The sequence below is a fragment of the Pocillopora damicornis genome, chromosome 7 (genome assembly GCF_964200805.1).
Source record: "Pocillopora damicornis chromosome 7, jaPocDami1.2, whole genome shotgun sequence".
Lineage (NCBI taxonomy): Eukaryota > Metazoa > Cnidaria > Anthozoa > Scleractinia > Pocilloporidae > Pocillopora > Pocillopora damicornis.
The window spans coordinates 2,863,473-2,891,262 of NC_142676.1; the positions used below are offsets into that span (position 1 = coordinate 2,863,473).

The 27,790-nt window shown below is 38.2% G+C and overlaps 4 protein-coding genes across 5 annotated transcripts; 2 read left to right on the forward strand and 2 right to left on the reverse strand.

Annotated features, from left to right (window-relative positions):
* Positions 1 to 232: 232 nt before the first annotated feature.
* On the reverse strand, positions 233 to 8,574 carry LOC113678636 (protein O-linked-mannose beta-1,2-N-acetylglucosaminyltransferase 1). Of its 2 annotated transcripts, none has more exons than XM_089211415.1 (9): positions 7,942 to 8,574; positions 7,157 to 7,251; positions 5,667 to 5,846; positions 4,719 to 5,034; positions 4,070 to 4,338; positions 3,725 to 3,898; positions 3,322 to 3,389; positions 2,436 to 2,729; positions 233 to 1,891 (listed from the first exon to the last, which is right to left on the reverse strand). In XM_089211415.1, exons 1-9 carry the CDS (start codon positions 8,180 to 8,182, stop codon positions 1,567 to 1,569), a joined length of 1,962 nt encoding a protein of 653 aa, XP_089067541.1. In that variant the 5' UTR covers positions 8,183 to 8,574; the 3' UTR covers positions 233 to 1,566. The 2 variants fall into 2 exon arrangements, with proteins under 2 accessions (XP_089067541.1, XP_089067542.1); XM_089211416.1 differs by lacking the exon at positions 233 to 1,891 and adding an exon at positions 1,986 to 2,158 and having other exon boundaries at positions 7,942 to 8,569.
* Positions 8,575 to 9,847: 1,273 nt separating this feature from the next.
* LOC113678620 (uncharacterized) lies at positions 9,848 to 16,302 on the forward strand. Its single transcript, XM_089211423.1, has 8 exons — positions 9,848 to 10,151; positions 11,541 to 11,725; positions 12,226 to 12,354; positions 12,713 to 12,798; positions 12,996 to 13,116; positions 13,624 to 13,704; positions 14,601 to 14,722; positions 15,640 to 16,302. Exons 1-8 carry the CDS (start codon positions 9,952 to 9,954, stop codon positions 15,781 to 15,783), a joined length of 1,068 nt encoding a protein of 355 aa, XP_089067549.1. The 5' UTR covers positions 9,848 to 9,951; the 3' UTR covers positions 15,784 to 16,302.
* On the reverse strand, positions 15,927 to 25,976 carry LOC113678632 (tRNA pseudouridine synthase Pus10). The gene is made up of 20 exons (XM_089211424.1): positions 25,931 to 25,976; positions 25,627 to 25,740; positions 24,898 to 24,972; positions 24,148 to 24,234; positions 23,822 to 23,856; positions 23,281 to 23,392; positions 22,462 to 22,523; positions 22,092 to 22,146; positions 21,617 to 21,699; positions 21,158 to 21,243; positions 20,967 to 21,049; positions 20,442 to 20,484; positions 20,173 to 20,229; positions 19,551 to 19,683; positions 19,361 to 19,414; positions 19,077 to 19,140; positions 18,542 to 18,585; positions 17,386 to 17,484; positions 17,128 to 17,227; positions 15,927 to 16,810 (listed from the first exon to the last, which is right to left on the reverse strand). The coding sequence occupies exons 1-20, from the start codon at positions 25,946 to 25,948 to the stop codon at positions 16,748 to 16,750; spliced, it is 1,467 nt and encodes a 488-aa protein (XP_089067550.1). The 5' UTR covers positions 25,949 to 25,976; the 3' UTR covers positions 15,927 to 16,747.
* A 35-nt stretch (positions 25,977 to 26,011) lies between these two features.
* Positions 26,012 to 27,764, forward strand: LOC113678609 (uncharacterized). The gene is made up of 3 exons (XM_027195509.2): positions 26,012 to 26,231; positions 26,332 to 26,453; positions 26,851 to 27,764. The coding sequence occupies exons 1-3, from the start codon at positions 26,034 to 26,036 to the stop codon at positions 27,023 to 27,025; spliced, it is 495 nt and encodes a 164-aa protein (XP_027051310.2). The 5' UTR covers positions 26,012 to 26,033; the 3' UTR covers positions 27,026 to 27,764.
* The last annotated feature ends 26 nt before the right edge of the window (positions 27,765 to 27,790 follow it).

The window sequence follows — 27,790 nt, forward strand, 5'->3', positions numbered from 1 at the left end:
ACGAAAGATGCGTAAGAGTTGTTCGAGGCGTAGCAACTCTCCTTGAGTACTCTCCAAACTTCCCAAGTGCTTCATATCTCGATGAACGCACAGCTGACGTATGAACCAATTGTTTTATAACATTTTCAACCCGATGGAAATTTTTTTCCTCGAGGGATTTGTTTGCTGACGCCTTGAGCGTGCACAATAGGAATATGAAGCACGTTCGCGCAATTGAATCTGATTAGACAAATTTTCTAGCTATGTTATAATTATAATTAATTGGTAACAACACCTCGTGTCGTCAAATTCTGATCGTAGTCATACTCGTGATTTACTAATCAGACTCCCACTTGTGAACCTTAAGGCAATTGTAAGCAAGTTTGTAAGCGAAGAGTGACCCATAGTAGATAATGACATTAAATTTAATACTGTTTTATTAGTGGAATGTTGATGTCTTGTACTGATGTACTTCAAATTTGAGTTGAGAAGGTGACATATTAGTAACGAACAGAGGCCTTGTTAAAAACACGTTTCATTTTAATAACTAATGGTCCTAATTCTATGCGAATAATCACCTAAATAACTAGTCATGTCTAATGTGTCATTTGCGCAAAGCTTTACTTTTGAAGGGTGCCGCGTTAGTGCGCGTACCATTGAAGAATTCGGCTGCGCGTGGCTATTAGAAATAGATAGTGTCTGGAATATTAATGTTACGTGTCCATTATCTTCTTTGAGTACAGATTGTTGAACACGAAGTGCGCGAAGATAAAGTTTTTTTCGAAGTACGTGTTTAGCGAAGTTCGCTGAGGCTCTTAGAGAATTTCTAAGTTTAATTTGTACTTAAAGAAAGCGACAAAACTTTTAAGTCTGTGATACATGTCTCGACAGAAACTTCTGAGTGTCATCTTCAGTTAATTACAGTACAAAGCGTTGAAAGTTGAATTATATAGTAAGTAGAAAAACGCTAGTTATGATAAATGGTGACAACAAGAGAAGAGGTAGAGCATGAAAGTGTGAGAATTAAAAGGATAGTTTTTGATTCAAGGATGGTTGTTCTCTTTGAATATGAATAGCCTCTTTTATCTTGAGTTGAAGACCAGTAGAGGCGTGATCCAAAACATGGAAACTATGTGCTGAACACAAAGCGCGACAATGTGCAGAATCTTGCAGATGCTTGAAAATGTGAGAGGCCCTGTCACTGACTAAGTGCTCTCTAACACGTGTGGAAAAATTAAGGTTACTTACATTTACGAGGGCAATTCCAACATTAAGAAGTTTCTGTCAAAACGTGTATTACAGACTTGAAAGTTTTGTCGCTTTCTTTAAATTCTTCACTTGCCGGCTAATATCAAGACCCTTAGGAAAAATTAATTCGTATTATTGTAGTGTACTTGGAAACCTGAGGATTAAATAGGAAGTCTTTTCGGTTATTATTTTCAATAATCAGTTATAATATTCAATTATTCCACAAAATAAATAGTGCCCAAGAGTAGTGCCTCTTTTCATAATTACAACATTTGTCTATCGGGAACAAACTCCCCTATCTATAGGAGCGCTACCTTTTTTGCAAATTAAGATAATCTGCTAAATAAGATCTTTCGGTCTCGTCTCTTTGTTTGGAAGATAAATCGGATTTAGATTTTTCGGTTTCTTCATACAATAAACAGAAGCAGGACACCCAACAGCCAAAATATGATTTTTCTTGATCCAGAATCTCCACGTACTTCTATGAAATCCTCTGGGGTCCAGATCCCACATTTGAAAACAACGCGCTATGTTGGACCACGTGGTGTAGTCTCTTGGATTATCCATACGTAGATAAAACAAATACGTCTGTCCAGCGGTGTCTGGCACAAAGTCTTTGAGGTTTGTGCACGGGTTTTTGGAATGATTTAAAAGCTTAGCCTCGCTGAAACGCAAAACAAAAAGCTCACTGTTGCTGCCTTGAACTTCATGTTAGAATATCGTTCATTACTAAACCATTTAAGAAAACTTCGGAAAGTGTTTGGGCCATTCGGTTTTAATCTCCTCACTCCGAAGATCTGAATCGCAGATCACCCCTACAGCTGCTATAGCTTGCCTGAAAAATTAGCTAGTTTTTGTTATGTCAAAATGACACCCTGTAGCTGACAAACCTTTCCATTCTCATCAACTCTTCCCTAGATAATGTAGTGATCTAGAAAGGAGAGGTTACGTGTTATAAACTGGAAAACCTAAATGTTTAACGAGGTAACAACTGGATAAACGTGAAGCAGGTGAGTAAAATGATTTGCGTTATGGGTTCCGGTGAGTTTTCAAGGAAGCCTGATGAAAAGCTGGGGGGGTAACCTTACGATGAACTGGCATCGCATCCAGGTGGGAGTAGTAATACTCCTAGCAGCTTCATGCTATGGAAACCGGGATTAGCTCCAGCTAGATGCTCACTTTTTTTAAAATAAAAACAAGGTTCTTACCCTATTAGACGAAATATTTCTCTTTCGTAGTTATCCTTATACATCATTTCCGCATTCAACTTGACATTTGTTTCTTTGTTCAGAGCATGATGTTTGAAATAAATATTCTGCATAAAGCTTCCCACATTAAGTCCTTTGGCTCCAAAGTGATAAGTACGAGAAATGTCCGGGATGATGCATTCACGACCTTTGATGATGGAAGGTAGCCTCATCCACATATCCCAGTCAGCTGACTGATGGGGCTTCGGCCATTTCTCCTCTAGCTCCCCCTTGTATATCTTACGCTTTAACACCCTGAGGGAGAAAGGAGGGGATTGTTACCTAGAGAAAAATGGGTTGGGCCGGCGATGGCTACCGACAAAGTTTGGTGGCCATTTTTCACCAAAAAATTCAATCATTGTTTTTGAAATTTTTACAACTAACTCCCATTTAGGGTGCAACACATTATGGGGAAAAAGAAAGGATCGTTCAGCCCGCATCTAATTAGGACTTTCAAGAATTTTCCGTGTTTGATCACTGTTGCTGATTAAGGCTTGCCCTTTTTAGTTGAAGCCACACACGAATCATAGATTTCATCAGACTCCATCCCTACGCTCTTCCATTTCCTGGTTGAATTCTACCTGTAAACTAACTTGCCTCATCACCAAGGTTTGTTACTTTGCTTTTACGTCAAAAGGTATATTGGATGACGTAATGCTAACCGTTTCCGTAAAAAAGAATTTAGAATAAAGCAATTTCAAAAGCGAAAGCGAAGAATTGAGACAGCTAATTTAAGTTTGTGCTGCTATCTTAAAGGAAAGCAATCTCCTTTTCAAAAGTGGTCGCCATAGTTTTATCTCTGAATTTTAGTATGAGTACCATTCTTAATAACTAACGCATCCCTTACCATCCTAATCCTGGCATGGTCTCTACTCTGTACAACATGGCAGGATCATTTGCAAGATGGTCATAACCCTACGAAGTTAAATTGAAGAAGGTATCAGGTATTTCAACAATTCAGAATCTGTATCAATATTAAGAGTTTTATGAATTTTAAGTAGAAAAAGTAGTCCAAGCAACATGAAATACGGGGGGTAAGCTTCCTTAGAAACTGTGGTGCTGCGTCGGTGGGAGAATTTGGAATACTTTTACTTCTCGTGGACGAGATGTGTTTTCATCTCATCCTCACTCATTAGTAATTCAGAACATGCATCAATATTTTGCGATTCAAGCGTCGCGATCAATTTTGTTGTATAAAAAAAGTTAAGCTGTATTCCGTAAACAGTCCAGCCTTTCAACACCAAACATACCTGGTCGTTCCAAGCTGATATGCAATATAGGCTTTCATCGTTTTCTAAGACAGGAAGAAGTTGTTTAAAATAGCTGAGGATATCAACGGACATATCGAGATCTTCTTCTAGGATCACAAGGTAATCAGCATCGGGATATTTGTCAAACGAAGCTGTCAGCGATTTCTTGTAATGCTGAGGGAAATAACACAAAAATGAAAATATTATTATTATTTATAATTATTATTATTATTATTATTATTATTATTATTATTATTATTATTATTATAGAACAAAATTAGGTAGATGGGGAAAACCCTCTTGGAACATCCAACTTTACGACTAAACGCTCTAAGCACGCTATACCTGACAAATTCTGGAGTTTAATCTCCCCGAGCCTGCATGGTGTTCCACATGTAGTTGAAACAGTTTAGCGACCGAGGCAGGTTCGTCATAAAAACCATCGATGAAAACTGTTACCAAACTAGGATCCAGACCCTCGACGTTACGAAGGCTTAAGAGCATGCGTAGTAGGTAACTTGGTCTGTTACCAGCCATGACCGCCACGGGCAACTCCAGTCGGCTGTTGTCTCTAAAAGAGGGCGGGTCAAATTCTAGCGAAAGAGGATTGTCACCTGAGAAACAAAGAAGGAATTGATGAGTCCCTATGAAGAACTACGTTAAATTCACGAAGTTACAGAAAGCATGTTATGGCTTATTAATTTTAAGACTTCCGCGGAGTGTTAAAAAATCATAAAAATACCTGGAAAAAACTTGAAACTATTCAGGTGAAATGCATTCCACGAAGATCACACAAACCTTCGAGCAAACATCCAAACATGCTACTGGTAAATTTTGCTTGTAAGATAATAATGCATTAATTGTAATCATGCGATTTTTAACCACAACTTATGGCAAAACAAGGTGAAAGTAACAAGCTTAAGATGCCCCACTAACCAGCACTTTTGAAGGGCTACCGGCTCTCAATGACAGCTCAGATTATACATGTACTTACAATTGCAAACGTTGCCATATCCTTCATATTTTCCACAAAATTCTCTTCGTCTCTCGGTAGCGTCGGAGTCGTCCCATTTGCAGTTGACAATATTTTCTGCCACTAGTTGTGCGGTTACGTGTAGCCTCACTGGTCTTGCCCACTGGTTAAGATTCGGTGCATCCTGAAAACTCTCGCCGTACACAATGTTTCGAGTGCCCAACCGTTGGACAATAAACACCCACATGCCTCTCCAATTTAGCTGATCGATGTAAGCACTTCCCAAACGCTTGATGAACATGCGCGTGCTCTCTGATAAGGAAAGAGACGCCTCGTCCTAAACGATAAGAAGGAATGAGTCCGTTGTCACATATTTTCTATTTCATCCGCTCAGCTGAGTACACAAGATGAAAATTATGGTTGCTGAATAGATAATGCATCGGTCATGTTATCAGGCGTTGTACAGCTCATCATACGTCCCGCCTACGTCTACGGTACAACGATATTATTTATTGTCAACCAGAGGTTTCTCAGTAACTGAGGGTCTTAATAGGGTTGACTATTAGCCGTAAAACGGCCAAAATTTTAACCGTTAACCGTAAAAGCCAACATCCCTTTGACACCCTCGTAGCTTTTTAAAAGAGCCTTCGAGCGCAAATTCCGAAGGTCTAAGTTTCGGAAATCTTAGCGGCGACTGAGAACTTTTTGCTCCCAAGATCCTTTTATTACTCGAAATCCGAGCTCAAAATTGGCGTCTTTTTTTAAGATAATAGTATGTACCCGGCAACTAGTCCTTCTCCCAACCCCCTCCTCCTCTCATAACAAAGAATGATGAATTGATCTTGCGCACGACAGACCTATTGTAGGCTCATTATGGATAGGTTTCGTCATCTCCCAACACGTATAGGATACACGTAAGTTCGTAGCTTGTAGAAACAACTCTATACTTCATATTCCGTCTGTACGCACCTTCACGGCAAAACAGATTATCCTGCCGTTTTTTAAATTTGAAAGAAATTCCATAAGATAACCGCTGTCCTCTTTTGACTCATATGTATCGAACCATCTCGAGGACATCACAGCGCCAGTTACTTCATTTAAAACTACAACATTCAGTCCTCTTAGTAACATCTCGGAAATATCGACCCTCTAAACAAGAAAAAACACATAAATCTGTTGATTAGACATATTGAATCAATTTAAGATACTATGAGGGATCTGGGTACGACTTTAACATTTACTTTCTCCAAAATGTTGAAGGGTTACATTCATTTCATAGCGTCGAGAAAATAACGGAATTTTCTAGTAAAAAGGTTTGTTTTTTTTTTAGTCTGAGCGTCTCACCAAGCTGAACATGACCCAGCTTAAAGTGGCTCCTAGCCGAGTTATGTCCCCGGAGAGGTATTACTCCATTTTTCACACGTTACATTTCACTCCGACAAAATTAAGTTTGATATCTGATTCAAAATGAGAGAATGTTTCGCTTTTATTGTACAGAACGAAACAAGTAAGCTTTTAGATAATACCAAAGCAATAAAATAGTCGACATCCTTCGAAATACAGGTTTTTGTCGGTTAGTTGTTCGTAACAATTTCGTCCCGCAAACTGCACAATGGCCTCCACTTTGCGAAGAAATAATACACGCCTAGATCAGGACTGTACATAGTGACCCTTTGCAGGAGTCCATTGGGCTCCTGCCCTTTGGCATTATCTGTACGTAAAAACTCGCAGTGTTCCCCAAGCTGGAATCTCTGGAAAAATTGTTTGCTTCTTAACCTTTCGTCTAAGGAAGGATATTTGCTTATTTACTTGTGCAAATCATCTTTATTTATATCGTTATTGTTATTAGCACCACTATCGTTATTACTAGTATTATTATTGTCAATAATCGGACAGTTCAATAAGCCAATCTTATTCAAAGTTCTTGTTCAAATCAACCAATCATTTTCAAAGTTGTAGTTTAAATCAACCAATCACAACCTTGGGTTCAATCATAATTCAATTTTCCCTTTCTTTTGAAACTTGCCCATTCTTCTTTTCTCGAAAATTTGTAATTTTTTCCATTATTAATTAGTAATTCATTTTAGGAAATTGTAACGGTTTTGATTAATGGTAACACAGGACTTCGTGTCGTCCAATTTGGCCTGTAATCATATTCGTGATTAACAAATCGGACTCCCGTTTCGCGGTCGTCGTCCGATTATGTTAATCACTCGTAGCATTACAGACCGAATTGGTCTCCGCTTCATGAATTGGATTATACTCAATCTTATTACCATTACTTATTATTTTTATTAAAAATATTATTATTACTGTGATCATAATTATTATTACTATTTTTGATGAATTACTCATGAAACTACGGTTTATGGGCCTAGAATACGTTTTCAGCGATAACGGCGCCGCCATTTTGCTCACTAATTACGTAAAAACTGAATGAGGAAATTTTTTCTTCACACCTGTTGTCCGTTGATGGTAATTGAAACATTCTCTTTACTCGAGAACACCTCTAAATCTACATATTTACTCTCTGATGCCGTTAGCAACCCAATCCCTAAGGAAAGAAAGGTAGAGAAGGAAATAAAAGTTTGAAACAAAGCAAAACAAAACAATAGCTATTTGTTAATGGCTGAATGAACTGAATAATATTCAAAAGCACTACAAAAAGTGCGATGTGAGTGATTATCGTACTCGTCAGAATGTCTGGTTCAAAAGAAAAATAACGACTAATTTTATTTTTCCTCTTTCCATGCGTAATAGTTAGAAACCTCCAATAAATTAAGCACTCTTAAAAAACCTAAGCAGGGTCAAAATACCGGGGAAATTAATGGTCCAACTGGACTGCATTTCGTGTAACATTTAGTAATAATTGCAATATCCACATCGACGTCTTTGACCCGAAGGTAAATACCGTTGGATAAATAAAAGTCGAGAGGATGTAATTCTCTAGAATACTACGCTGCTGACTGTTTCCAAATTCTATAAATTAACGCATACTTTGAACTCCTGTAAATTGATATGCTCCAAAAAATATATATATAATTTACATTTTGGAGCCTTGGATATGCCAATGTTGTGATTATAAGCGGTATTAAACCGAGATTTAAGCACTCTATGGAAGGCAAAGCGATTTTCTTCAAACTTATACGTTGTTCATCTAATAAATTCCTCAAAAGCACGCAAGACTAAAGCGAAATACATACATTCGAGCTCGAGAAGCGTGAACATTTTTTAAAATACGTACCTTCACGAGATAGCGAATTTCCCTTTCCACTCAACCAATATTGAGCCGGAGGAGCAACTGAAATCTGCGGAACATTATGAAACTTGTGATCATATTCCATGGGTTCCTTTTCCTGGCTCGTACCTCGAGAAGTGGTGTGTAAGATGAATAATATGTTCATTGACATTGTGCCAGCTAAAGCCAGGATAATAACAACAGCACAGATTCGACTCGTCCAACTTCCTTTCTTCTTCCTCGCCATGGTAAAAATGTCTTCCTCGCGATGGAGCGGAAAATGTTAGTTAAACATCGGAGTTAACAACAGTTTATAAATAGATAAGACTGTTACGTTCGAACACAGCTATGGATTAATCTCCCCAGCTGTTTTGGACGCAGAAAGCTATCCTCGTAACTTCAATTCCTTCTCCTCATCCCTAATTGTTCGGTTGCTACGCAAGTGAGAGTTCGCGTTAAAAATTCGTTTTTGAAACGCACCTCTTTAGGTTAATCGAGGGCTGATACTAAAGTTCGTTCATAAGCTAAGGTTGATTTCGGATTATAGCACAGTTAGGCGCATTTGTATCCACGATAACATTCGCTGTTTAGTCTACATTTCGTAACAATTTGACAACTTATGCAAATACGGTTTATGTTTTCAATGATTAACCAACTAGAGTTTTCCTACCCCTCCCTGCCGGGTTTCTAATTGTCCACGGTCCAGATCATTAAAAAATAATGGAACAACGATAGCAAGAAACATTGGGAAAAAGCAATAAGAAAATTATGATTTAACCAGTGATAAAATTAAGTATTATGACCAAAAGATTTCCTTGAATGAGATAATTATGATAATAATTAAGACGACAGAAATGCAAGAGATTATAATCTCTTGAGTAATGATAATGGCAATTGCTATTAATAATATTGATTATAACGATGAATTTAACGGCTGTAAACATACAAAAATCATATGTGTGCACTGCGCTTGAATAAACGAATATAGAATCAATCCCCGCAGTTATGAACACTACAAAATCAAATCCCGTAAGGGCCTGAATTTTTTTCCAGGCCTTATTTCAACTACTAGTTCAGTAGTGTTCATAAGCGCGAGGATCGATTCTATGTTCGTTTCTTCAACCGCAGTACACAGATATGATTTTCATATGTTTACAGCCATTATTCACCACTTCGAACGTTTACCAAGATCCAATATATAGTAATTAGTTCCCAGATGGCTTCTTAGCTCAGTTGGTAGAGCGCTGCACCGAGTATCGCAGAGGTCATGGGTTCAAATCCCGTTGGGAACCTGAATTTTTTTTCAGGTCTTATTTCAACTACTAGTTCAGTAGTGTTCATAACGATGAATTTAATGCATATCTTGTTTCGAGAGTATATCATAGAGCACCATTCTGAAAATTTTACAGGGTTTTTGGAGCCAAACAGACATAAATATTTTTTCAAGGGATGATAATTCCATACAAAATGTTTATGTCTATAAAAGGATTTCTTTGAACTTTACAGATCTCTACTACCAAAATAATCTTTCAAAATTAAACGTATCCATTTCTGTATGCTTTCACTCACAATACGTCAATTGCAGGAGGACAACTTAAGAGGCCGTTAAGGGAAGAAAAGAACATTTCGATTCAAAGAGTTACGGGTACGGCTTTCGCCACTACTATCAAACGAGCATCAAAAACAACTGTTCATATATCAGCTTTGATTAATCGATTTGTCTGTGGTCAAGTCTCACATTGCCACCTGATGGTGTTATCAGAGAAGTTTTTACAGGGTAGTCAAATTGTTTCGAACAAAAAACTTTAATTTGAATGAGGAATTAGCATGTATTCCTTAAGGTGCCTAGTGCATGTTCCGCCGTCCACTTCATGATCAAATCCAGTCCAATTGAACACTTCCTGACTGACCCGAATAATCACCCAAGAAGCGTCGACTTGACCAGTCGGGCAAATAATCACACCCGGTTGCTAAATTTGACCTTCTTCTTCGTCGCTCTCAACTAACAGCATCGAAATGACGCGAGTTCTTGTAACCGGTGCGTCCGGTTTTCTTGCAATGCATGTTGTGAAGCAGCTGGTGGACTCGAGGGAATACATCGTGCGAGGAACGGTTCGTAGTCTAACAAATGAAAAGAAAGTGAAGCCTTTGAAAGAGCTGTCCTCAGAGCTTGAATTGGTCGAGGCAGATCTTACGAAGAAAGAATCTTGGATTGAGTAAGTATGAGATCAATGTCAGTTTGCCTTTAATTTTCTTTCATTAAGATCTCGCTTGTATCATTGGAGTGCAGAAAAAGAAAACATGAATTGGCACTCCTTCACACGGTTAGTCACGCAAGCCCTCGGGGTGTTCCCTCAGAGCTGCTGTAGCACCGAAAATATCCGCATATCGTTAGGTAAAAAACAAAGATTAATTCGAGAGGTCTGAATTTTTTAATTTTTGGACTAATTGTAGCTTTTACAAACCCCGTCCATAGCAAGGTATGATATGTAAACAATATCGGCTCAGTGAGGTGTGCCCATCATGGACGTGTTGCATTGTTTATTTTCTCTGGCGATTTACATCAAGCAAATGCGTACTGTGAGCAACGATTCATTTGCAAAAATTATGATTCCATTTGTTCTTCTAAACCTTTCCGGCGCAGAGGAGGATAAAAGAAATGATGGCTGAATTCCTTTTTCAATTTAGACGTTCGAATTACACGGTTTTCTATAATCTTTTTAATAAGATATGGTGGAGGGAACAAGATAAACATTCTTGCAAAATATTCAGATCATGCACTTGTTCGTTCGAGGTACCCTCTACGACGTAAATCGATTTTTCTCAGTTTAAAGCACCAGTTTTTGGACTATATTGTTGCAATTGACCCTTCCTTGAGCGATTTACGACAAAACAATAAAATTATTTTAGTTTATGTTGTGCCGCTTACACCTTCATCGAGGTGATGTAATCTTTTAATATACGTGTTGTGCAGTGGTCGTGCTCTCCCAAACTAGGAAGACTGGGTCAGAAAAGTAGGTCCGCATTCACGTACACGCATAATTTGCGAGTTTTTTAGTTGACAGAGTGTGGAAGATAGAAATTTTCAAATTGTTGATATTTTTGGATAAAGAATGTTGGTGAATTTTAAGCTCTGTTGTCGAATAAGAAATGATTGGTGAAGCATTTGTCAAGAGTACCAAAAATCTGAGTCTACTGCAAGTTATCGTGCCTAGGGCCTTCAATTTTTCATGCAGTTGCTCTACCAGCTGGGAACTCAGTGAGTCATACAGTGCTCTTTGGTTAGCCAGGCCATGTACTAGGTTCATGTGTGACATTCTTTAGACATTTTTGTGAGATCAGAGTCATAAAAAACGAGGCATCTGATCAGAAAAGCAGAAAGGCCTGAGTCGAGAATCTTTTGTCTTGTCTGTTTTGTATGTTTTGTCCTTCCGTTTCATGCTCATTCTAGAAGCTAACCACGTTCATCCTAATTTTGGGGGGAAGCTATTTGTTTTTCTTATTGAGGTGTAAATTTCCACTTCCCCTTTATCTTTATTCCATACACAACCATTAACTTCCCTTATAATTTAATTAAAGGTTTTTTATGCTTCTTACTCGCACAGCGCCGTTAAGGACTGCACTTATGTGATTCATGTGGCATCTCCCTTCCCGGCTGCAACTCCAAGAGATGAAATGGAGGTGATTGGGCCCGCAGTAGATGGAACGAAGAACGTGCTTGAAGCCTGCGCCAAGACCAAGGGCGGCGTGAAAAGAGTTGTACTCACAAGTTCTTGTGCTGCAGTCTATGGTAAGCGCTCAACTCAAAAGATAGTGGATGCGAACATGTAGTTTTCGTCATAATTTCAGGCAAAATCATGAATTGCATTATTTATGTTTCCATTAACCACGTTCGTTTAGAAAACTTGCAGTAACCGCTGAAAGGTTCTCTTTGCAAGTTTGTTTACATTTTAGATCGAGGTATTGATAGTTTTGAAATTCAAATAGTGAAAATATCAGCAGATGAAACAGGCTGTTTTTATTTTTTAGCTCAGACGTTGCACTGCATGAAAAATACCCTACATTTTGGTTACAAAAGTGGCTTTAGGCCCGTAAAGTTATTGGAACCGAGTTCGAACAACAGGAAACTAACTGACCGTCTGCTTTTCCAATCTCGCGGTTTAAGTTATATCAGGAAATGAGTCCAGCTGAGGTGAAAGATCCAACACCTTTCATTTAATCAGCCCCTTAGTGAGTATTTTGCAGTGTCCAAATAGTATACAGGTATTGTAATATTTCTTCCAACACTAGGCGGGCGCGCTGGTGAAGACCATCTCTTTAATGAGGAAGACTGGGCATCTGAGGAAGAGAGCATCCCTTATGAAAAGAGCAAGCTGATGGCAGAGAGGGCAGCATGGGAACTAGTCAAGAATTTACCAGGTCAGGCCCAATACTAGCCTTTACCGCGAAGCTCGGTTTTAAAAGATGAGAGAGGGAGTCATTTTTGGGTTCTAGTTAGGATTGGCTCCATGATAAACTGATAAACTCCTAGGCTTTGATCGCATGCTCCTTTTCCGGATAACAGCTGATTTTCGAGACTATTGCCAAGTTCGTGTTTTTTTTTTCGAGGGGGGGAGGTAAGGAAATCACACTGTGGATTAAATGGACAAGTAAGCTGCGGGAACCATGCATAATCGAACAAGAGAAGGATAGATTGAAAGAAATAATAAAACTGCGTCTCTAGCAACACGCCATGTTCGTTTTCTTTGCTCAAATTTCCACGTGTTTTTGTCGACAGATGATGAGAAGTTTGAGCTCAGTTGCATCAATCCTGGGCTTATCCTTGGACCAGTGTTGCACGGATCTACATGCACTAGTATGGAGGTACGCAAATCAGTGGCATTAGCTGATTGGAAATGAATTCGACTTGAAATTTACTGATTGAAATAATATTGTCAGACATTACATGTACTGTTCAAAGATTAAAATATTTCTGGTCTTTCCAACTCCATGAGTTCATCGATTTATACCTAAAGTGGGTTGTTGAAAACTGCTCGATAAATATGTTGTCCTGTTTTCAGATTCACAGGCGTCTCCTTAACCGTGAAATGCCAATGTTACCCAAGCTATCCATTGGAATAGTTGATGTCAGAGATGTTGCAGCGGCACACATCATGGCATTGACGTCATCGAAAGCCCCAGGTTAGAGCGATTGGTCACCCCCTCTTGGAACACTTACCTTTGATACCCTCCCTCCCCTCCCTCAATACCGTGGCTTTTTGTATACATTTTTTGGCTGTGTCTCCCCTCTACCCTAATGACGAGTTACAGTAATAGGGAAAATTTGGAGGTTGGACGCTTTGCGGGGAGAGATGTCCATTAAGACGGGCACGTACCCACCCACCCCCCCCCCCGTTGAATAATTGGTTCGCGCAAATAGACTCTGCAAAGCTATATAAAAGAAAAAGTAATCATACTTAATTTTCAATCAGTGTTAATTAATTAGAGTTAAACCACTTGACTGCACACAAGAGAACAAGTGGCATTGACTGACAAACAACAGTGAAGTTCTGAATGTTCTTACCAAATCTAAACATACGAGTATTCTGGCACGTGCCAGCCTATCTACATTACCAGAATAGCCTAGTGTTAAGAAAATCATTGCCGAGGGAAGTACATAAAGTTCTTTTGTTGCTTTCTTTACTCCAGGTAACAGATATGTCACGGTTTCTGTTTGCCTATGGTGGGATGATATGGCAAAGATGCTGGATGAAGAGTTTAGACCTCTTGGTAAGTTGAACAAACGATAAGTTGGTAATTTGAACAAACTTTTTGTTAATAAGTTGAGCAAACGGTTAGTTGGTAAGTTGAACAAACACTGAGAATTGCGTCAATTACAGTCCACCTGAGGGGAATCTTCCTTTGCTTGATTTTCATCCGTAAGTCAAAGGTGATTTATTTCATTTAAAATGGCGATGGGATTCCTTTACGGGAAAGATCAAAGCTCTAAACTGTGCCTCAGTCCTTACGTGGCTTTGTCGGTGACTTAGTTCGTCGTAGCTCGAGCATCTGGGGGGACGGCTTCTTTTTACTGAAATTGCTTAAATTGCAGTCTGCCCACGAGGATCATTTCTTTGTTTGACTGATTTTCATCCGCAGATCAAATGAAACTCATCTCATTAAAAACTGTGACTGAAAATGGTATCGTCATATCGGAATTGAAAATATTCTGATGTTTGAATCCTTTAGAAAACAAAATAGGTCCTATTTTCAGCTTTACTGTTTCCCTTACACTTCTTTCGTGCTTTAGCCACTCCCTGTATGCTTTACAACAGAACAGAGCACAGTCAAGGCTTCTTTAATCGTTAATCATCACGATCAACCTCACAAAACCATGGACGTCTACATTGATTGAATTGTCTGTTGCATTGTAAAAATTTTACGGATGACAAGGATATGGTGGTAAACCAAAAACCACAACCCAATTTGCGACACTGCGCATGCGTACTGTAAAGATATCTCATAGTAAGGAACTGGACTTTAACCAGCACATAGCTTTCCTACAAAGGCTGTTCCTTAAGCTTGTTCATTGTCGAGGAGAAGGTTACAAGGCCGGGAAGGACTGGAAGTTAAGGAAATGACATAAAACTATTTTCTGGGGTTAAACACGCATTTTCTTGTCATAGGTTACAATGTACCCACTCGAGTGGCTCCAACATTCTTGCTGAAGATTACTTCGTGGTTTGATCCCACAGTGAAGATGATCATACCTGTTCTGAACAAAGAAGTGAGGTTGGACAACAAAAAGGTAACTTTTAGCACCTGTAACTTAGAGGGAGTGTTAGAAAGATACCTCACGACTGTGTTTACGGTTAATTCATTGAGCTAACTCAAAGAGAAAATCGCCTTAAGAGAAGGATTTAAAATCAAAAAAATTGTCACGGACGTCGACAAAGTAACATCCGAGTCTCCACAAGGACTTGAAGTTTGAGAATTTCCCATGTCGCAATCTCGTGTTACAAGTGACGAAATAAATTGAGAATCTTGACTGATAGACTTCCTTAACAAGATGATTTAATCACTTATCTTTACATTAAATTACATCTTGTTCCTCGCCCAGCCTCTCAAAATTGTTGCACACGAGTGAAGTGAATGTTGACGATGAAAAAGATACAACATTGTGTAAAGGGGCTGGGGGTCGCTGATTATACAGTCGAACATCCCTTAGCGACCACCTCTCGTAAGAAACCATGCAGACTTAATACTTTGGGTGGGCGCTGGTGAAAGGTTCGACTCGTAGTTTCATAGGTAGCGTGGTCGATTGATGAGATCGTGCGATTCGAAATCTTGTTCCCTTATCGCGTGAAATTCGTGATAAGGTTAACTCTGTACTGAGGCCAAGTGGTCCATCCAGCTTGAGCTTATCCTGATTTTCTTAAGCATGAAGCGCCTAGGAGTATTACTGACTTCCCTTAAGATGGGGGAAGGCTACCCCCCACATTTCATCAGGCTTCCCCAACAATTTGCAAGTACCCATTTATACTCCTGGGTGGAGAGAAACACTGTGAAAGTAATTTGTTTTGCTCTAGAGCACCACACAATGACCCGGCTCATCTATCTCAAACACTATCCTCACGACCAGCGAACTAATCATGGGGATACCGTGTGTCCCACCCCGCGCCCACTCTTACTTATTCATTTCCTTATTCTTTTTGCTTTCTAAAGATAAAAGAAGATTTTGGATTTCAGTTTCGGGACGAGAAGACAACCATACTTGATATGGGGTACAGTCTTATCGACAGCGGTTTTATCAACGCAACGCCAAAATATCAGGAAATGAAAACACAGCAGAGCACTGCTTCCAACTAGCTGTAGACGGTCACGCTTAATGATTTCGTTACTGCCTCCGTTGTTCACAGTTATGATTACGCTGGGTGTCATGTTAGGCTAATTAACGTCGTAGTATAGACATTTAGATTAGATAAAGACTGTCTAACCAAGGCTTTCAAGCCTTTTATGATCATGTGAAACTGTTTTATGTTACGTTGTAAACATTTTTCATTAGACTAGTTATGGAGGATACAGACGAGCTATGAGGCAGTAAGCTCATATTTTTAGATAGAAAATGAGAATCGCCTCATTCAGCCAGTCTTACAACCAAGATAATATTTACTTTTACACTATTTGCACCTTTGACTGCAATATTAAGACTTATTTTACCCTAAGTATAGGCAAAACCCGAATACAAGAATGGTGTTGTTATCGTTTAGACGTCTGCAAGTAAGATATTTTTTAATCGGTAGTTGCCAGACGGGAAAGTAAACAACATGTTTGACTGATGTATATGTGTTTCAAACATCAAATACAAAACAAAAAAGAATTATCTGAGCAAGTAGGTCTTCTGATTCGTTTTAAGGGCGCGTCTTCAAGACAAACTATATAAGATAAATCCTAAGCACAGAGTTGTAATTCATTAGCTTCTTGTTTTCGGAAGCTTGCTCTAGGAACAATTCTTTGTTTCCAATTAGAGCCTCATTAGCAAATGCTCGCTGATACTACTCTCATGACACCATGAATTATCATCATCATCGTCATCGTTATTGGCCGTCGTCATCGTCATCATCTTCATAGTCATCGTGATCACCGTCATCATCATCGTAACGTTATCGTCGTCATGATAGTCTTACTTCTTTTGGTTCATCGCGACGCAAAACGCCTCCACAGCACTCCGCCATTTTGCCTGATATGAGGTGACGCCAAATGTTTTTAATGCTGACCAGACTCTCTGACCAGCGGTTCGCGTATAAAAATTAGGAGGCATTCGACAACCAAGTTAACTTTTGTCGTTTAATGCACTGTTATCATCTTTCCTTGGAGGCCAGTCGACATCCACTGACTGAAAACAAAAACAAATAAAAAATTAGAAAAAAAAAGCATTTTTGACGGTTTAATTATGCCTACCAATTTGCTGTGATGCGAGTATGATTTCAGGTGTTCGTGAGCTCGGCCATGTGATAAGTTTAAAAGTGATAGGCATCTTGAGTACAATGAGAACGATAACGGGGCATTTGTGGTTCGCGAGGGGACTTTGTTTATTCCCAATGAAATGCATATGCTCAGTACACCACACCGAAGCATTATCACTTTCACCTCATCAGAGTTACCAAGTTGTTGAAGTCACACATTTACCTTAAGTAATCATTACAATCCTACCTCTACATCCAGTTCTAAAATGTCCGTTTCAGCGTTTAATAAATCTCCCAAGCTTGGTTTCGTTCTTCCGAAGTCTCCATGAACAAACTCTTTGATATAACTTGACAAAAGTTAAGGAAAACGTCTTCTGCTATCACTCGTTATACTGTATCATTGTAAACAAGTGCAATTCTAAATGTAACATGCCGAACTTCCTTCGACAGCCTTCCCAGTAAATTAATGTTCACGAGGAAAGCGGATGTTAGGGCATTAGGATACGTTCCTGCCTGGGTTTTAAGAAAAAGATTCCAGTGATTGGAGTCGATCCGTTCTGATTTCATGCTAAAAATGTATCGCTCCCTCACAGCCAAAGGACGCCTACAAACCAAAAAAAATTAAAAAAAGAACCTTAAGACGTTTTAACGCTAATCAACCTTTCCTTCCAAACAGGGAGGTGCAGTAAGCTTTACAACTACATGTAGTTAACAGCTGCGACACTCGATTAAACATAAAAAAAAAATACCAAAAGCAAATGTAACATGATTTAAAAACTTCCCAAGCAGGGGTTAAGCAGTTGATTATTTACAAGCCTGATCAAGTATTTTAACCCTGTAACACCCTAACATCAGGATTAATCTTCCCCATAGTGTTTTCTGTGTATTTCCTAAGGCGCTGGCAAGGAGAATTTCTTTAGCAATCAGAATTTCTTTAGTTGGTGATCATTTCCTTTATTCTCGTGACCGTACTGTTTGATTCAAGGCGCTATGGTAAGGAGAAATTAGATGCTAGTCACTCTTAGGGGTTAAGTGTTTTACTACTGAAAAAACAGATCTATCATTTTCAACCAATCCCACAATAATTATCGATTTGGAGTCTACGGTACCCAAGGCGACGAAGGCTCCTTGTCATCGTACCCGTGAGTCCGTCCGTGAACGTTCTCATCAATTTCATCAGGGAAGTGGAAGTTTTGATTTTAGCAGCACAATCGTTATCTTTATCACAACATTAAATGGCCTATTTACAAAGAGTTATGCCTTGTTTGGGTAGCTTTTTTTTTCTGGCCGGTTTTAAGTATCAGTTTTCGACGAATTAGTAGCATGTCATGGCAGCATCACTAATTTCATGAGTCACATCACCCACGTTTGTCTCCAGTCACGTCACCTTAAGCTCTGCAAAATGAACCCTCTATGGGTTTTCCTCGTATTTCAGCGACCTTTTCAATTAAAAGCGGTGCCTAAGAAATTCCACTTATAGAGAAGCGAACCTTGTAAGGGAATATTCGAGCCTCATAAGAGGACACTCGATACTCGCTAAAAACAAAGACTTCCGTAGACTAGCTTACCCATTGCGTGCCTCTTTTTCTAATAGGAATGGAGTTATCACATAAAAAAGGCTAAACATCTTGAGATTCAGATAAAGGAAAGTAATCACTCACCTGTGCAACACACGCAAAGGAGTTTTCTGATAAATCTTTACATCCTATGTGAAGGAACAGAAAATAAAGTCAGACTCCAATAATCTAAATTAATCAGTTGTCGATTTAATTGAAACTCTATGCAGGCAAGATAATTTATGAAAAAGTTACCCCATTATGACAAGTTCCTACGATATTTTCTTTTGCTACCCACGGTTTTTTCACAGGTGTGTCATCCGAGAATCGTGTCCACAAATCAGAAACGTTTTGTTTCGTAGGGATGGTTACGAAGAACTGCGATAAAATGACACACTATTTGAATTATGATTGGTGAAAAACCTTTTGCCTATGTAGTCGATACCAGTAAACAATTAGAAAGTGCAGCATATTTCTTACAGGACTAATTACGTAAAGTTAGTTTTTAACTCCCCGAGGTCTCGGTCATTAACATAACAATCCCACGCCAAGAAGAAGTTAGTTATTCAAACCATACACTGTGTGCGGCGAAGTTACCGCTTATGATCATAGTTTAAATATAGGGACGAAAAAGCTCTACCTTCAAGTCATTAAGTTTCTGAAGCTGTTCTTCAGTAACTTCGTTTTCAGTCCATATCAACGCCCTACAGACGGAGAAGCAGTTTAAGGAGAAGCATCAATATTCCTTTCAAGGAAGTGGAATTGGAAGAGGTAGGGGGGAGGGGATGGTTGGGATTGGAGTCTAGACTCAAACGTTTTGCCCGTCTCTTCACGCGTTTTCTTTTCTTTTTTTTTTCTAGTTAGCGGGATTGTAAAAATTTGCGTTATCATATGTAACCCCACCACGAATTGTTGTTGACTTACCGATAAGTTTTAGTCTTGTTTGTTTCCGCGTCTTTCAGGGCGAGACACTGCTCCCTACAACATAAAGTTGCGGCAATCTCAATAACAAAACTCTCTACACGTACAGTGAAAACAACTTCGACTTAATCTAAAGAATACGCACTTGGAATTTCTGTAAAATAAAATAACGTATGGCTACATGATCACTTACTTTGTAACCTGCTGGAGGTCTCTGATGGCAACGTCGGAACATGAAGAGTTTATTTCTCTTTGAAGTTCAGCGAAGAAAGACTCCTTCAGACGAGTAATGCGCGGATTGATCAGTTCAACCAGAAAGGGCCTTCCTGTGATTTTGAACATATACTCGCATTAAAAGTCGTAGAAGGCACGGTAAGGGGTAACAGATTCTGGACTGTAACGTCTAGGTTCGAGCCCTAGAAGATCAAGACAATTAAACTCTGAAACGATCTTTCTTCTATCTGCAAGATATTATCAAAACAATAATATCCTAAGGTGAGCTGCATTAAAAGAACTTGATTAAAGTAAGACTAAAAATTTGAGATTTTGAAGGGAATCTAACCATTGGTCTCAGAAACTAGCAATAATAAGGACATGCTCACTTACTGGCCACATGAAACCAAATTCATCAGGAATAATGAAACGATGCCTTGTGCTTTAAAACAAGTGTAGAACAAACTAAGTATAAAAAAAGGGCTAAGCAACAACCGCAACTAATTGATGCTGTACTACCGAGATAATCATCTATGAGTAGAATCTAATGTTCCAATGTGCGTATCTGAGTTAGCTTGAAAAAACATGTGGCGCCAACATACCGCTACCGAGCATGCGCACGTCAACGTCTTCTCGTCCGGCGGAGGCGAATTTATGATCTGCAAAAAATAATTCATGAACAATTGAATGAAACAAACAGAGTGCGTTTGGAAGTAGAGGTGTGACTTTTCCTAACATATTTTCCTCCCCATAAAGAAAACAGTAAGGTCTCACACCCAGCCGCTCCAACGCGTATCAGCGTCCTTATCACATGTCTAATAAACAACTCGTACCCACCCTACCCCCCTCACAACACACAGTGGATACATACCGTCACACCTGACCTTGGCTGTCAGGAGGTCACATATTTTTTCCTGCAGAAAAGCAGACGACACGATATTGAAGGAAAGATGTTAGACAGAACATAATGACGTTCATTTCATTTAATCCGGTTTAGAATTAGGTAACATTCCCATTAGACAGCGGTTTCAATCAAAGCCGGTGCCAAGCGGTTGACCGCTGCCCATAAGATCTCTTACAGCCGTCTGTTTAGCCTCCCATTACACCATTAATTAGCAGTCGCTTATGAAAAAAGTTATTGAAAACCTGAATTAACCACTTCACTTACGAAGACTTACTATCTCTAAAATGTGTATGACTGGATTATTTCTTCTTCTTTCTCACTACTATAAATTTCCTTGTGCATACGTTTGGGAGAATTTGACTTCATATTTAAAATAACCATGTAGCTGATAGCATTGTATCTTCTCTTCAGCTGTTTTCTTGTTTACGCATTAAGTTTGAAAGACAAGATTACATGTTCATCAACTGTGCAAGTTTTAAGGTTAAACATTACCTCAACTGACGACTCGCGGAGTCGAACGTTGTCGATTAACCAAGGCGTTTGAGGAAGAGTTCGTGAATACTTGTTGTATCTTCCTAAAGTCCATACAAATATAATTAAACAAAACAATCAGTATGTGAATGATTTCTTCCCAAAATCTTCGATCCCATCAAGTGCACCTCCAATATTTATTGTTTACAAACCTGCAATATAGATGGAATCGTGACCACATGTTATCTGTGATAACGCAATGGGTGACTGAGCTGACTTTGGTGGGCAGTCGGTGACTCTGAAGGAAAATAAACAGGAGTAACGTCTAAGGGTCAGCTAGCAGGGGAAAGAGGTTGGGGTAAATATTTCCTTCAACTTTTTCACTTGACGACCGAGAAAAAAAATCGTGTCTTTCTTCTCCTTCTACGCAAGGACGTAAAGAGGAAACAGAAATAAAAACATCGAAAAAGAGGGTAAGTTTCTAAAGAACTATGGTGCTGCATCAGTAGGGGAGAATAACAAGATACTTTGGTTTTATCAACTGTGTTGATTACGTAAACTAGCAACCGTAAAGAGTTTCAAAGCTGAAGTTTCGAGCGTTAGCCCTACGTCAGAGCGATCAACATCGGTAAAACTACACTGCTAAAGTGTTTAAGTAGTGTCACAGCTACCTTTTTAGGAGATCTACAGTTGATAGTTCCGCAAGAGCTTTGTTGACAGATGACGATGAAAGTTTTCCTTCCTCTGGATTGTTCTGACAGAAAACCAAAGAGGAAAATTTCAACTGAGTGTTAAGAGTAATCCAGGATTTCTTTGGTTTTGCTTTACTTGCGCTTTGATTGGTCTAAAAAAACCCGCGGCATCCTTTCAACCAATCAGAATTCGATACTAAAACCAATGGCAACTTAGTCACTCGCGTTTTCCCGCGCTTTCAACACTTTCCAATTTGACTTTTCAATTTTTTTTTAAATGTTTCCTCTACTCACCAACATAGTCTGAAGCAAATAGAAATGAATTGAAACTGGTTGCCACAATTGAAACCACCATATAGATACATTCAAAGATAATCAGCTTGCAGCATAATTGTTACAACTTTTCTGACTGTTTCAAAGCAAAGTGAAGTCATAGATCTAATAAACGACTTACTTCTGTTTTATGTCGTTTCCTCCGTTGTCGCAGCCTTGACTTTGGTGAATCATTTCTGCTCATTACAGGAAAAAAGGTAGAAATCCTTCATCAAACAAAAACCCATCTCATGGCTTACCATAAAGGATGAATCATTTCTGCTCATTACAGGAAAAAAGGTAGAAATCCTTCATCAAACAAAAACCCATCTCATGGCTTACCATAAAGGATGAATACTTACATCATCAAATTTCTATGCTTGAGAAATAATACAAATAAATATCAACATAATTTCCTGTTGCAGACCTTCCTCTCTATTGGACATTTGAAGATAAAAGAAATTAAAAAAGTTATATTCAATGTTTACCTATAGGTACATGCAAGTACTTACAGAAACTCAACCTCTCTCTCTGCATCTTTATGGGTAAAATCCAATGAAATCTTGAAGGGGCTCTACAGAAGAAATAAAAAATTCTATCAATCATTCAAAAGTGTTTTTAAGCACCACAAAAACTAACGGGAAAATTTTTAGTTGCTAATGAGGATTCAAACCTCAGAGCTTTAGAATTTAAGGTCAGACCCTTTACCACTGGCTTGTCTGGCAGTCTTTTTCTTTTAACCAAACAGGAATAGTGTGAGTTGATTAAGAGTAAATATAAAGGCACAGTGCCAAGGGAGAAGGGGGGGGGGGGGGGGGAAGGGAAGATTGTGCTCTGGTAATGTATGACAAGCATATGGCACACTGTTAGAATATTCCATGTCAATCGTGAGGAATGTGTTAACCGAGGAAAGAGGATAGTAGACTTTGAGCTTAGTTAACCAGTAAAAATTACAAGCAAGAGTTAGTAAAATTATCTATTTCCTTCTACTACCTTGAACCTTGTAAGCCTGAGAGTGACTAGCATCTAATTTCTTCACACAATCTCACTGCTGAATCACCATTAAGGTCATGAGAATGAAGGAAATGATCACCATCTGAAGAAACTCTTGACAGTCAAACTAATTCTTCTTGTCATTGGAAGGAAATGTATATAATAATACAGAGAATACACATACTGCTCTTGGGTTGTAAAGAGTTAACATCCAAATGTAACCAAATAGACCCTTACACAATTGCTTTTGCTTTGCTGATCTTGTTCAATTCTCCCTAATCTTCTTGTCTTCTGTTTCTAGTTTGGATTGAAGATCACACCTGATCTCAAGAACTTACCAATGGCTTGTAGTTAACTTGTAATCTTTCCTCTAGTTTTGGACCAAGAACCCATTTGAACACATCCTTGACTCTTGGGATCTCATCCAGTTCCTTTCTGTCAAATGCTGAACTGTAACACAAACCAAAAGAAAATAGTTATCAAGAGGATAAAATAATAATATTTATCCCACATTATCAAACAAAATATTAGTACTTAGAAAAGCCCCATAAGGGAAAACAAGAATTTGGCCCTCTTGCATTTTCTGAGATATAAATTTAACCTTTAGGTAAAGGATGTTCATCACAAAAGATGTTCACCCCAGTCAAAGGACAGGTACATTTTGAGGAAGTGCCTCAGCTACCCCTGTTCACAGCCATTTCTCTTCAGCCAAGCAAGGAAGCCTACTTCCTAAATCTCCCTCTGAATAAAAGACCAATGAGATAATTCAAGCTCAGTGAACTGTGCAGATTAAAACACAACCAACCATATGTCTTCACGCCACAGTCAAATCATTTAGAAAAATTATTGAGTAAAGGAAAGCCACCCAACAACACTTACCTGAATTTTTCTTGTAGAAATATGGATAATGAGTGCTACAAACAAAATTAAAAAGTCTCTTCTATGATATGTATGCAACAAAAGTACTCAGGATTACACTTTCAGCTTTACACTTATTCTTCAGCAGTGTCAAGTTTTGGGTTTCACTTGTTGCGATAACAAAAAAAAGAAGCTATTTTCAATCAACTATCTACACAATGATTTTAAATTATATTGAAATTTTTATCAACCACAAAAATTATATTTAGTGAATGATCTAACTCAAAAATTTAAGATGTAATTTCATATTGATTGAATTAATGTATTAACTACTTATTGGACCATACCTGGCGAAGAGTCAAGGAATGCGACACAGAAACAGCCAACACAAAACTATCAAACTGATGACCACTACTCTTGACTGCTGATTGTATCTAAAATAAACAGAGAAGTACTGCCAAACAACTCTTCAGTTGACTCTGATAATGACCTCTCTTAAGGCTGTCAATATCTCAGGAATTCTCAGCCACAGCACCCTTAACCCTTTAACTATCATGAGTGATGAAGGCAGAATTTCTCCTTACAATATCAATACAATAAAAAAGTATGCAAGTGATGAGAATATACAAATATATCAGTCAAGGGATTATTAGTTGATTCAATACCAAATTCTCTGAACTAACGTCACAAGAGCTGTATAACAGACAGTAAGGAGAATTACTAATAGGATCTTGGGAGTGAAAGGATTAATTTCAAGACAATACCCTAAACAGAACAACTACATTGCATGGCCAACTGTTGTGTTAGGTTTTAAACCATACACTACATCATGACTTAAGGAGCCAAAAACTTTCCCACCCAGCCTGACCTACAGGGATTTTTGTCAAATGTTTTGCAATAAAAGCATACTCAGGACTGCACAGGTCATATGATGATATATCTTATTTTTCTCCCAATAACATCTCCACTTTGGATCATTATTTTTTCCCTTTTTTTAAAGAAAGAAAGAAACCCTTGCCCTGTAGATAAAAATATTTCCATGTCAAGAACAAGAGCATGCACAGAATATCAATTTAACTCATCTCTATCAAACTTACCTTATCAATGAAAGCACTTTCATTAGCCTTTTCCAAGATACCAAGACAAGCTACACAAATGCCCTCAATTTCTCTCTAAAGAATGACATACAATACATGCAAAAAATAATACAATAGTTTATTCAGAGTGGAACCATGTGCTTAGCTGTTTGGTTAAGTTTAAAAGACTGCACAAGCTACTTCACTGGCATGCCACAATGAAATATAGATAAATGGATAAGTGAATTTAAAAAAATAGAATAAGAGATGAAATTCTGATCAGACAATTCGAAGTAAAACTATTAATAATAAAGATGAAACTGTTTACAACAGAAATAAAACTGTTTACAATAGAAATAAAACTATTTGTAAATGAAAATAAAGTCATGAAGGGGGGAGGTGGGAAATGACAAATATTTTTAAAAAAAACTATAGTGCAGAGGTCTTTGCGAGGTCGTTGTAATCCAGCGATAGAGAACTTCAGATTGCGAGTTCAACACTAGGTGAGTTATAAGTAAATAACAAAAATGTATTGTGCATGATGTGTGGATAAAATGGGGAAAGAGGGGTTAAAATTTAAAAGAGTGAGGAAAAATTGAGAGTCGGGAAGATATGAGGATCAGGGAGATGAGCAACTCGACTGACCCCACCGCCGAAAAAATTAATTGTGCCAGACTGGCACACTTTTAAGTCTACACCACGAGGGCACTCCATGAATAGATAATTTAATATAGGATTTCAGCGTTTTACCTCAACAATGTCTGTGTATGAGTCGGTTTTTCTTTCTCCAAGAAGTCGTAAAATACATCGCGGGCAACAGGGCATTAACTTGAGGGTTTCGTCAATAGACAAACTGTTCCCTTCCTTGAAAATCACATGTTAAATCAAATTTTAAAAAAAACAACAACAAATAAGAAAATAGAGCTCCTCGCATAGGAGGTGATACTGCATGAAATTCGCCTTTAGCATCATGTAAAACAGGAACTGCAAAAATTGGACCCCGCTTTGAGCGAAAATGTGCAAAAAAAAATAAAAACAGAAAACACTGTTTTACCTTCGAATCGTCCGCCATATTCTTTTTTTTCTAACCGCTGGTCAATCTCACAAGGTCGTGAAGAAATAATTATAAGGCGCGGCTACCAAGAACAGCAACAAATATGACGGCGATGGCCGCCTGCCGTTTTGTACGGCGAAAAATTTCATCACCCGCCTGTAGAAGTCAAGTTTTACCACTCATACATCGTTGCATTTATTTCAAAGAACAAAATTTACCTTTCGTTCGGCAGTTTTCTACAGTAGAGGAAGAAAACAAAGCGGCTTCCCAAGACTTGAAGCTGAGTGACAACTGTATAAAGGTTGGATTGTGTAACATTTCCTCCATCTTGCAATTGTTCCCAATTAAAGGAAAGGGTGACTCATCTTTTGATTTTGTTCTTTTGTAATTTTGACTAACAGCAACTGAAAAAGATATTCCCAGATGGCAAAGATGGATTTCTTCGTGTAGCAGTAGAGGGGGGTGGTTGTTCAGGATTTAAATACGCCTTTGACGTTGATTCTGATATCAGCGAAGATGATAGGTTTGTGTACCCACGTTTTTTTCTCTTTCCTATAAGTATACATTTCACTGAAAGATTAAGAGACCAGATAGACTTGGTAACATGCAGCTACAACACATTGCAAGAACAAGTTGCAAGAACAATTTGCTTCCCAGGACCAGGATAGTTTTTGTGAACATCTTTGTCCCTTGAAAGGGGTTTTCTCCCCGGAAAAAAACATCACACAAATTCGACTAAATTTACGCACAGTGCAGTTTTTTTCGTGTATTAATTTCCCTTGCCTAATAAGTCACTCTCAATGAACAGACTGCACTAATTTACAAGGAATTCGAAGGGAGTATGTGGTAACTAAGTTGGAGAAGTAACATTCATATCTTGGGAGTTAAAAAGTTCATTTTCTAATGTGCTTTTCTTCTAGAATATTTGAAAGAGATGGTGCAAAGGTTGTCATTGATGAAATTTCACTGGAGTACCTGAAAGGTTCCACAGTGGACTACCATGAAGAACTTATACGCTCTGCTTTCAGAATTTTACTCAACCCTAATTCAGAAACAGGGTGTTCCTGTGGTGCATCATTTTCCTTTAAACTTTAACAAAACTACTAAACGGTATATACTTATCAAGTAAACACCACAGTGTACATTTGATATTGAGCATTTGTGAGGAGGGATTCCTCTAAGGGTGGCATTCATTATTAACTCATAATGATAACAATTATGTAAAATAATTACAAGGTACATGTAAACATTATTTAAAACTGAAGCGTTTCTTGATTTGCAATGTCTCACCATAATTGTACAGATTTCAAAGAATGATTAAGGTCACCAATTTTTGCCATCCTCAATATTTTGTATCTCATAACCCCCAAAATCTTCTGGCTGGGCATAGCATTATGTAAGGGGGTCATTTCTTGGTAGTTTTTCCTCAGTCTGCAACATTCAATAATCACAAAGACAACATTTATTTGAGATCAGTGTGTAATGGAATAAATATTATTAGCTACATTTTATGGCAGATAATCTGGTAGCAACCGTATTAAAAAAATAACTGATCCTAAATGTAATTGTTATTGTTAAAGGTTATTTTAAAGATAAAAAGTGAGAATTAAAGTCAAATTTAACTTCGTGACTGAGATGAGGAAAAACTTATCAAAAATAAAAATATTAATTGTTTAAGAAACTTCTGCTCTTTTAATGGATTTGCTGAGACCTCATTTCATTCCCAGATCTGAAAAACACTTAGTGATTCTTGAAATGAGGGTCAACTTCTAAAACCAAGGCTTTAACATGCCTAACTTGTACATCGTTTATTGAAATAAAGTATATTTCTCACGACACATGTATTAGTTTACCTTGCTA

Bases quoted from the DNA above. Each gene is read 5' to 3' on its own strand.
- LOC113678609 (XM_027195509.2), top strand. From the start codon at position 26,034: ATGACGGCGATGGCCGCCTGCCGTTTTGTACGGCGAAAAATTTCATCA. The intron at 26,232-26,331 runs GTTGGATTGTGT...TTTGACTAACAG, and splicing joins TGAGTGACAACTGTATAAAG to CAACTGAAAAAGATATTCCC. The intron at 26,454-26,850 runs GTTTGTGTACCC...CTTTTCTTCTAG, and splicing joins GATATCAGCGAAGATGATAG to AATATTTGAAAGAGATGGTG.
- LOC113678632 (XM_089211424.1), bottom strand. The intron at 24,235-24,897 runs GTAAGTTTGATA...TGTTTATTTTAG, and splicing joins AAAGTGCTTTCATTGATAAG to ATACAATCAGCAGTCAAGAG. The intron at 18,586-19,076 runs GTAGAGCTTTTT...TCCTTCACATAG, and splicing joins AGAAACTTAATGACTTGAAG to GATGTAAAGATTTATCAGAA.
- LOC113678620 (XM_089211423.1), top strand. From the start codon at position 9,952: ATGACGCGAGTTCTTGTAACCGGTGCGTCCGGTTTTCTTGCAATGCAT. The intron at 11,726-12,225 runs GTAAGCGCTCAA...TTCCAACACTAG, and splicing joins TTCTTGTGCTGCAGTCTATG to GCGGGCGCGCTGGTGAAGAC. The intron at 13,117-13,623 runs GTTAGAGCGATT...TCTTTACTCCAG, and splicing joins GACGTCATCGAAAGCCCCAG to GTAACAGATATGTCACGGTT.
- LOC113678636 (XM_089211415.1), bottom strand. From the start codon at position 8,182: ATGGCGAGGAAGAAGAAAGGAAGTTGGACGAGTCGAATCTGTGCTGTT. The intron at 5,035-5,666 runs GTGCGTACAGAC...CTTATCGTTTAG, and splicing joins TAATCTGTTTTGCCGTGAAG to GACGAGGCGTCTCTTTCCTT. The intron at 3,390-3,724 runs GTATGTTTGGTG...TTAACTTCGTAG, and splicing joins TATCAGCTTGGAACGACCAG to GGTTATGACCATCTTGCAAA.